Genomic DNA, 10,373 nt, shown 5'->3' with positions numbered 1-10,373 from the left:
AAGCCCTAGTTATGGCACTGGTCTAAAATGAAACTTGACTCTCTTAGTCAAGATGGTACTTTAACATCTAAAGTAAACAACATAATCATCATCATCTTCATCTTAATAAACTGTTGCACAAAACAGAACAGTAAAAATTGTTTTTGCAGGGGGTAGGGCTCTCAACCACATGCACTTATCAGTCTGGGTGAATATGCCATGGATTAGAATTTTAATTCTGTCACATCTTATACAAAATTAATTATGCTGCAAAAGCTTATGATGTGACATACATAATGTATACTTAGCAATGTCCTTATGGACCTATTAGCTATGTATAAATGGGCTCTGCTGGTTTGGTTGACAGGTAGTTTGGTTGACATCTGTTTAACTACTGCATTTGGATAAATATACAGATAGCAGACAGGTGTGCGAGATCAACAATCCCCAGGTAGGGGAATATTCCTTTCCCAAGGGGATCGTGTGATCTCAGAGTTAGTATACAGAATTAGTAGGGGGGTGCAGAGGTGCAGCCTCCCACATGGGGGCATGTTGTTTATTTTTTTTAAGTTATAATTGCATGCACCGAGAAGCAACTGTGGTGCATACGTACTAGGAAGTCAATTTCTTTTCAGTATAGTCTGGTTTATCTTCAGGATGTCGATCTTTGTGTTAGTCAACCAACTAAAGGAAAATGTTATAAATGTTCCTCTAATTCATAAAGAAATGTTCATCTAACTGGCATCACACATGCTTCTGGTTACTGATTAACATCACCCTCTCGTACTCAGCTTATCTTATATCTTTATAGATTATTTTCATTCATTCATTCACCATTCTTCATAAAACTTTGTCTAAAGCAAAGTTAAAACAGTGATCCAGTAAAAAGTTAACCATTTTGATCATTGCTATCAGACCTATTTCATGCAGTTGTTTGTATGTTATGGGACAAAACAAGGAAGTATAATCATGAAGGACACATTGTCCTGCCACACAATTGTAAATTGGCTTCACAAGATCCTCTACAGAGCTAGCTTACAGTGCCAGGGTAGAGTTTTGGGAATTGTTTAACCTGAAGTAATTTTCATGGCTGTGGAGAGGCCCTTTTCAAGTAGATTTGTATTTACAGGTTGAAAGTAATTAGAAGCATACACCGTAATGCTTAAAGATATCAAAAAACTGGAACTCATTACCTGAAATCTGCAAAATATCAAGTAATTCAAAGAATACAGTAATGTTTAAAAATATCAAAAACTGTTACCTGAAATCTGCAAAATATCAAGTAATTAGAAGAATACAGTAATGTTCAAAAACTGGAACTTGTTACCTGAAATTTGCAAAATATCAGATGTCATAATGCCTGGATTTGCTAAAAATGTTTTTAAAGTTTCTGCATTTACTTTTTAAATATTAATATCTTATCAGAGCCTCTCAAAATAAAAAGAGGAAATAATGCTCAAACTTCAACAGACAGAACTCATCTGGATCAACGTACAAGGCAATGTTGCTTGTTTTTTACAATTTACTGTTTCTAGGGTAGTTATCTTAAAAAGTCCAGGAAAATCATGAGCCAGATTTACAAATGTTCATCTTAATTCATAGTCTTTAAAATATGAAACTGTGTCAGATGCCTGCATTCCTTTTCATGTATTCAGCAGCTTTAAAATCATAAGAAATTCTTGAAGTACAGCAGTAACTACAGCACTGAAGTAAAGACTAGAGATCAGGTCAGTGGGTGCGCACATTTTAAAACAGAAGTAAAGACTAGAGATCAGGTCAGCGGGTGCTCACATTTTAAAACAGAAGTAAAGACTAGAGATCAGGTCAGTGGGTGCTCACATTTTAAAACAGAAGTAAAGACTAGAGATCAGGTCAGTGGGTGCGCACATTTTAAAACAGAAGTAAAGACTAGAGATCAGGTCAGTGGGTGCGCACATTTTAAAACAGAAGTAAAGACTAGAGATCAGGTCAGTGGGTGCTCACATTTTAAAACAGAAGTAAAGACTAGAGATCAGGTCAGCGGGTGCGCACATTTTAAAACAGAAGTAAAGACTAGAGATCAGGTCAGTGGGTGCTCACATTTTAAAACAGAAGTAAAGACTAGAGATCAGGTCAGCGGGTGCGCACATTTTAAAACATGCAGCGACTGTGCTGTTTCTACATCTAACAAAGGCATCCGAGACTGCAGACTGTGGAATGGTCATAAAAGACTCAGAAGCAGCTTGATTTTTTTTGCACACTATCTCCTCTCCATGGTGGAATAGCCTTGGTGTTTTTGTTGATTTTGTTAGCACTCCGATCTGTTTGCGTCACCATTATATTAGGGCTTTCATGCAAAACATCTACTCAGGAAGACTTCATTACTATTCCCTCAATGTTATTTCAACAAACATTTGGCTTGAACAATAATAAGACAAAAGCACTTATTCTAGTAAATAAAGGTAAATCTGGTTTTACTGGCTTTTGGGAATTTATTTGACAGTCTTTGAGATGAGTATCGTAGCATGCACAGCCTCCAGATCTTTGAAAAAATGTTTACATTATAATTTATACAGTCCAAATTAATGATCAATACATTTTGGCTAAGCTTAATTACTTATAATACTATCACAAATTCATTTTGCAGATAACAAGATGTGGGTTTGTTCAACACATGCATTCTACAGCTATTAATGTAGCTATCCTACTGAGATATGTCATGTCCTCATAGCTCTCAACTTCTTGGCATCAAAAATCTGGACAAAGCTAGAAATAATGGGTGGACGAAGCCTCCAGAATAGTGATAAATTTTAAATATTGCTCTTATAAATTTAGAAAGTTCTTAAAATAAAAGATCTTATGTTACCATACATTTTCTGAAGTATATGAAGTCTGAACCTCAAATGCCTATGATTATTTAATGAATTCAAACTTCATTGATTTGCCGCAAAAATCCAGAAAACTGCAAATGTTATAATGAACAGACCAAAAATATGAGGCAAAATCTCGACATTCTGCAGAAATCTGGACAGTTGAGATGTATGCATGACATCCTGAATCTGATAAGTAATACGAAGCAGAAGTGCCTGTCTTTTAAATAGGCTGATATTATATCTATGTTTTACAAGATGGAATAGGGAGGGGTAACAATCAGTTATTTTATAATATAACATATCTGTGTGTGGTGAGTTACAATGGATTAGATATTAGCAACATTCCTGGGTATTTCTGTAAACATGGCATATGTTAGACCTCAGTATTCCACAGATCAGTCAAAACTTAGATCGGCAGCTCCAAAGGATGTTTTCCCCTGAGTTTCCATAGTCATGATAAGAAAGCCATAATTACTTTAAATTCTTAAGGGCTGAAGTATAAATCTAGCCATATCAGACTGACCCACTTAGCTTTACTTCACTAATAAATGAAGTAAAAACATGCACTTTACTATCCCTGATTATCTCATTAGACTGGAAATGAATCAGTTATACTATCATTTAACGCTTGTCATTACTGTGAAATTGAGATGACCTCAGAATGACACTGTCACTGTCTTGTGTGATGGGTTTTATCCTGTCACTGTATGGTCATTGTTATGTTTTAACTTGTGGTTATGTGGTTTTGTTTTGTTTGTTTTTCCAAGACAAAAACAAAATGATTAGAAATGCTTATGCTACCTTTTTTAACAATGCTAGTAATCTAAAAAGTAGCATCAATAAAAAACTTAATGTCTTATTTCCTCTTTCAACAGACTGGAATAAGACAAACTGACAAATGAAAATAACAAATGTGAATATAATCAACAAAAAGCAGAAGCAACTCTGGAGACAACCTAAAAATGAAAGGTAAAGCAATGAAATATTACTCAGAGTGAGAGATGAGAAATGTTGATAATCCTTGTAAAGAAAAAAATGCATTCTTCCTCCGAAAATTTTTATCAAAGGTTAAGATATGTAGGCTTTACCTCCAAGTCCCTGGTACTCAACAAATATTCAGTTTGCCAAGGTCATGTCTTCATAAATTCAACCTAATGAACATTTTTAAAATAAGCATTTTTTACAAGGGGTCAAACCCCTTGCATGCCCAGTTATGGGTGTTATAGGTTTGATTATCAATTGTATGTATCACATGCTGAAAATTTAAGATAATTTTAAGAAAATTTGTTGGTGGTGAAGTTGGTCAAAGTATGCTACAGTCAAAGTTCAGATCAGCTGTAAAATAATTCAGGACTTTTCGCCTTTCTCCAAGGCTGTGCAAACCTGGAGCAAGTTTATTTAAGTTCCAGGAGTGTGGGGTAGAGCAAGTTCTGTAATGTTATTTAGTGATCGCAAATGCAATGCATTCTTTTTCCATTTATAATCACATTTATTTTGATTGTTTTTCTTGTGATGATGTTTTTCAAAAATCAAAAATGAGGTTGCTTGATCTGCTTTTTTCATTCAATCTCACCAGTGATAATTGATTATACAAACACACACACACACATGTATGTATGTATATATATATATATATATATATATATATATATATATATATATATATATATATATATATATATGGGATCACTACTAAATCCCGAATACTTACAATACCGAAGACTGGAATCCCGAGACCAGATACCCGAAAGACGAGAAGACCGGAAGACCTGAAGTGTGAAATTTAAAATCCCGAATACACTAAACATACACCACACACATATACATACACACACCTTCACCCAAAACACAAACACACAAACCTACACTGCTACACCCCCCACACACCCCCTACTTAAATATTGTAACTCCAAGGTCACACTATACAGACAAACATACGTAAACAGCACCACCCACCTACATTCCCTGCACACATACATACACACACACATAAACACACATCACAGTCACAACACACACTTACACACACACTAAAGCCCCTAACTAACACAACCAAACATAGATACTTACCTAACCTCCTGACATCTCCGTACTTCGCAATTTTGAAATTTACACTTCTGGTCTTCCAGTCTTCTCGTCTTTCGGGTATCTGGTCTCGGGATTCTGGTCTTCAGTATTGTAAGTATTCAGGATTTAGTAGTGATCATATATATATATATATATATATATATATATATATATATATATATATAGACATAGATATATATGTATATAGGTCAGTTTATTGAGTATTTATATGCTCAACAGAATGAAATGCAAGTTATTTTCTGTGCACATCTGTTTTATTGAACATTTGCTTTATTAGAAGTCAGTTTTGTTGAAACAGGTAAATAGGTTTGTATTAAGGGTATGTGCATATATATATATATATATGTGTGTGTGTGTGTGTGTGTGTGTGTGTGTGTGTGTGTGTGTGTGTGTGTGTGTGTGTGTGTATGTGTGTGTGTGTGTGTGTATGTGTATGTGTATTATCTTGTTTTGTGTAGTTGTGTTATTGAACATTTGTTTAAGGTAAGGTATACAAGGTTACTGGCAACAGCAGGGTTATGGCTAGCAATAGCAAGCTTTCTGGGTGGGGAGGACAACTCCACAATCACACCAATACAAACAAAAACACATGGAAAAGAGAAAAAAAAACACAGACAGTGGTATTATGTCTGGTCTTGACTAAAAAACTGCACTAACACAAATTGCACAAATTTCTTATGGAAAATAGTGATCAGCGAATTCATCATTGAAAAGATGAACTCTGTCACAAGGCACCCTGACCAATGTATACTCAATGAGGAGATGAGAAGCTAATACAAACTCATAGCTCTGTTGGCATGTCAAATCATAATGTGACTTTTGAAGTTAGATTATATGCTGCAGGTAAAGGAGTGAGTGAAGTTTAAGTGGGTGACTACATCTACTAATCTACAGACATCAAGGCACACAGCAAAAGGCTGTGAAGTGGAATTTAAAGTACCAAAGGTACAGATTCTGAGAAGAAAAAAAGCAGCTCTTCATTCTGTAGCGTTCCAGTAACACCTTTGCGGTCATCATCAGTCTGCTCATTTGTGCCCACATTTTCATTCATGCGGGGACTATTCTTAGTTTTTGTAACCCTGTTAATACATCTGCCCATACCAAGATCAGTTGCTTCCCTTTTCTGGCTCAACTTGTCCTTCCATAATGAAATCCTTTCATTTGCTTTCTGACTACCTCCCATCATATCCTTACCCATTACTTCATTTGTGCATAACAACTGTTCATTATATCCATTAAATTATCCATACTCACTTCTTTCCTTCCTTCCTTTCTTTCTTTCAGGTTTCTTTCCTTTTTAGGAAGTATGTTTTGTACCTGGCTGTCCATAAATATTCCCCTATTCCCTTTTACATGACATCTATCTAACTTATTACCTCCATTCTGTCTTGAATCTTCTGTGAACTTGCCTTGATTTGCATGAATTGCATGTATTTCCTCATGATTCACTATCCTTATAACTGTCATTCTGCCCTTTTCCTACCTCCTTCATATTCTCTCCATGCCTCACTGTACATCAGATAAATTCCTCCTTAACTGCTAACCAGTTCCTCTTTGCGGCCTCCACATAACTTCTGAGCATTATAATAGAATAGAAGCATTTGTATTGCCTGAAAAAAATTATAAGGTTGATGAGGAGGATATATATGAGGAATCAGAGGTGAAAATAAAGTGGGTGGGGTCCTCCCTGATCATTTCTGGAACCAGGCAGGGATGTCCTCTTTCCCCTTTGTTATCTGTATAATATTTAGAACCACTGGCAAAGAAAATAAGGGACTCAGCAATTCAAGAATATAATTGGTATGGTAGTCAAGAATAGCTGGCTTTATTTGCAGATGGCATTATTTTATATCTGATATTACTGTGTTGTGGAACATTTTGAGACATTTTCAAAACTTTTTGGGATACAAAATTAATGAAGCTAAAGCAAAGGCAAGAGCAGTGAATTATGTACCCACATATGAATTGGTTCAGCAAAATCCTTATTTATGGGGACAAGATAACATGAAGTATTTAGGAGTATGAATTAAAAATCATTCTGGTGTGGCAGCTAAGGATATGTGGGAAGAGGCTAAACAAAAGATAATATAAAAACTGAGAAAATGGAAGCTTTGTTATATGGATATGGATAGTAAAATACAAGCAGTTTACAGTAAAATATTTTTAGTCTCATTAATCTTATACACAAGTCAGGCATATTCTTTCAACCAGAGGAGAAGTTGTGGATAGCAATTAATAAAGAGATGAAGGACTTTATCTGGGAGGGGAAGATGGCAAGAGTCTAGTGGGATAAGTTGATTCTTCCAGTAGAACAGGGCATATTGGGATTAACTGATTTGAAGGAGTATTTAAGAGCTACAAAGTTAAGGTTCCTATACATAACAGAAGCAGAAAACTATAATTTAAAGTGGAAAGGGATGATAATGAAACAAGGGGGATGTTCAGGGAACAAGGAAAGCTTGGGATTTTGGATGGAGGCCTTTAAGAAGAGTAACAATAATCATACAGAATGTTATATCTACAGAGTAGCAGAAAGTATTCTAAGAACTAAACCAACACGGGAATGGAGAAAGGAGATTCTGCCAATAGGGATGACTGCAATTAGGAATATAGACAACAGGCAAGAGGAGGCTGGAATTTATTGCAGAAAACTGGCAAAGGAATCAAGGTATTGGAAGCAAATAACTAGGGGGGGGGGAATAATAGAATGGGAAGACGCCAGGAATTTATTTGGACTGCAAATTAGAGATTGCTGTCCCTATCAAGGATTGATATCAGAGTACAGGCAAAAGGCAAGAAATATGGGAGTTTTTAACAAAAGACCAGCACTGGTAGAGTTTTTAGTAGAATCTAGAACAGAAGTTGCCATTAAAAAAGGAATAATTAGTAGAGCATATAAAATATTGCATGATAACTATAAGAGCCAATCAGTGGATGTTAGAAAGGATTGGGAAGAGAGATTGGATAAGCAATTCACAAAGAAACAATGGAGGGTATATGTTTGTGTATTAGGATTTTTTCTTGGAAATGTTTAACATAGATATTTTTATAGCCCAAGTAGACTCCAGAGAATTTATCCTCAGGTAGACAGCAAATGTTGGAGGTGTGATGGGGAAGAAAGAGGTAATTGGGAACATATTTTACTGGGAGTGCAGTCAGTTGGCAGACTTTAAGGATTCCCTGCAGGATGCACTGTCAGAGATGCTGGGTGGGCAGATTGGTGTGACAAGGGAGATGATTTTTTGAGCTATGATACAGAATCGGAATTGCTTGGACATGGTAAGGCCTTGCTGTTTCCTATTATGGTGGTTGCCAAAACGCAATTGCTAGAAAATGGAAATCAAAAACTAAACCAATTATACTAGAATTAGTGAATATAGTAACGGAGATAAAACAACTGGAATTGAGATCTTTAGAAAAGGGTAGGGACAAACTACATAGGAAAAATAGGAATTATGGGAACAATACATATGGGGAGGACTGAGGTTTAAAAGAAGACAGGATTTAAATAAGCTATGCAACGTCTGACAGAAAATGATTGGGTAGACTCTCTTCAAGAGGAATCTTGATGAGTGGATGGGAGATCGTAGGTTTACCCCGGGTATCACATCTGTGTCACTGTTAGACAGAGGCACAGTATACTAACCTCGAAAAAGGGCATAGCAAAATTAATTTAAAATGGGTGACGAAAGCCATACACACTCTGGCTAGGCTTATAAATGCCCTAGGGCAGATAGCCTAGTATGAACCTATGAACCTATAACTGATGTATAATGTTTGCAGCTGGGAATGTGTCAGTATGGTTTGTAATGTAAAATGCTTGCAACTAGGATTGCCTTGGTGTGGTTTGTTTTTATTTATATAAATGAATGATTGCCTAGGTCATAAGTATTGGTTTAATAAAGATGTTTCTCGTTTTAACAAAAAAAGGCAGGAACTGAATAATTTATGTAATGTTACTTAGGTTATATGATATATAGCAATATGTATATGAAGTATAATGTTTGTAAACGTGAACTTGTTAATACAGTTTGATTACTTTTATATAAATGTAAATTTGCCTATGTCACAAGTGATAATTCAGTAAAGGTGTTTAAAAAAAAAAAGAAAAAACATACTGCACAGCTCCAGTTGCATAAATATCTGAGTACAATATTGGTTACCACCCATTCACTCAGACCATAAGCAGAGCTTAGTCAGGCCTATAACATATCTTAGATTCTTCTACAAGCTGACCAGCTTTCTATCATTTAAAGCTGGAAAACTATTGGGAACAACATCTTTATCCATAACCTAGAATATGCAGTTCCCTAGTTGTCCTAAACTCGGGACTACAGTACCCCCCCTTATATAAACTACTGTTAACAAGACATGTTGGTTCATTTCAGTTTCCCCTTCCATGAAGTATCATTACTTCTCTCTGTAAAAAAAACAATAGACTGCTAGGATATCAGTACTGCTTAATTATTTTACTTTTAACTTACTGCATTTAGAATACTGTCCAACACTTCCCCAAAACATTGAAATTAGGACAATAAAAACACACTCTGAGCTTGTAAAAAAATATGCATTTTCTCTGACAAACTTCACACAATTTCATCTTGCAATAAATAAAATGGCTGTCTCTAAAACAGTTCTAGCTTCCTTGGACCCCTTTTCACAAAATGTCAGGAATGCCCAGCTGTAGACCAGCTTTTATGTTAAGCAAAAATAACATCTTTATGACACAGGTGTTCATATTTAATAACTGTATGCCACTTCATATTTAGAGGGGTAGTCAGAGGAAAAATCACCATAGTGCAACTACTGCTTCACATGTGAGCTCTAGTGGAAAGGGATTTAGAGATACAAAAGAATCACATTGAATGAAAGCTCATAACAGACTGACTTGCATGTCTCGGAAGCAAACTACATTACACACACACACACACACACACACACACACACACACACACACACATGCGCGCGCGTATCCACACAAAAACATTCTGCCATGCATACACATTCACACAAACAACAGGACAGTCTCACATGCACACATAACAACATACAGTCTAACTTATGTCACTGCACATCCACACAGACACACCCATACTCACGTGCACACTGACACACACACACACACACACACACACACACACACACACACACACACACACACATTCAGCTTCATAGTATTTTCCTGCTGTGCTGCTAACAGCCCTGCTCCTGCCATAAGCAACAATGAGTGTAAACTATAAAAACAGTGTATACATTACCATCCCTTCACTCCAAAATAAGATGGAGTTATCTTTGAATTACTACACCATGCTACGTCAATCACTGTTTACAGTTCTGTAACAGAATAGATGGATAATTTACATTAACCAATGTGCGGTACCACTACATTTGCATGCAGCGATATCATGTAAGACTACAGTAGTTCTACAGCACTAATATGATCTTCCATCCACT

The 10,373-nt window shown here is 35.9% G+C and overlaps 1 protein-coding gene across 2 annotated transcripts in view; it reads left to right on the top strand.

Annotated features, from left to right (window-relative positions):
- Positions 1–3,711: 3,711 nt before the first annotated feature.
- Positions 3,712–10,373, top strand: part of KCNJ6 (potassium inwardly rectifying channel subfamily J member 6) — a 644,361-nt gene continuing 637,699 nt past the window's right edge. For both annotated transcript variants that reach the window (XM_044071437.1, XM_044071438.1), the window contains exon 1: positions 3,712–3,800. In XM_044071437.1, the coding sequence (XP_043927372.1) occupies positions 3,794–3,800 (7 nt within the window). In that variant the 5' untranslated portion in view covers positions 3,712–3,793. The remainder of the gene's footprint in view (positions 3,801–10,373) is intronic.

The sequence above is a fragment of the Protopterus annectens genome, chromosome 5.part0 (genome assembly GCF_019279795.1).
Source record: "Protopterus annectens isolate FY-2018-M chromosome 5.part0, PAN1.0, whole genome shotgun sequence".
NCBI lineage: Eukaryota > Metazoa > Chordata > Ceratodontiformes > Protopteridae > Protopterus > Protopterus annectens.
Note: the sequence above shows the minus strand (reverse complement) of the source record. Positions and strands in the feature narration are given on the sequence as shown.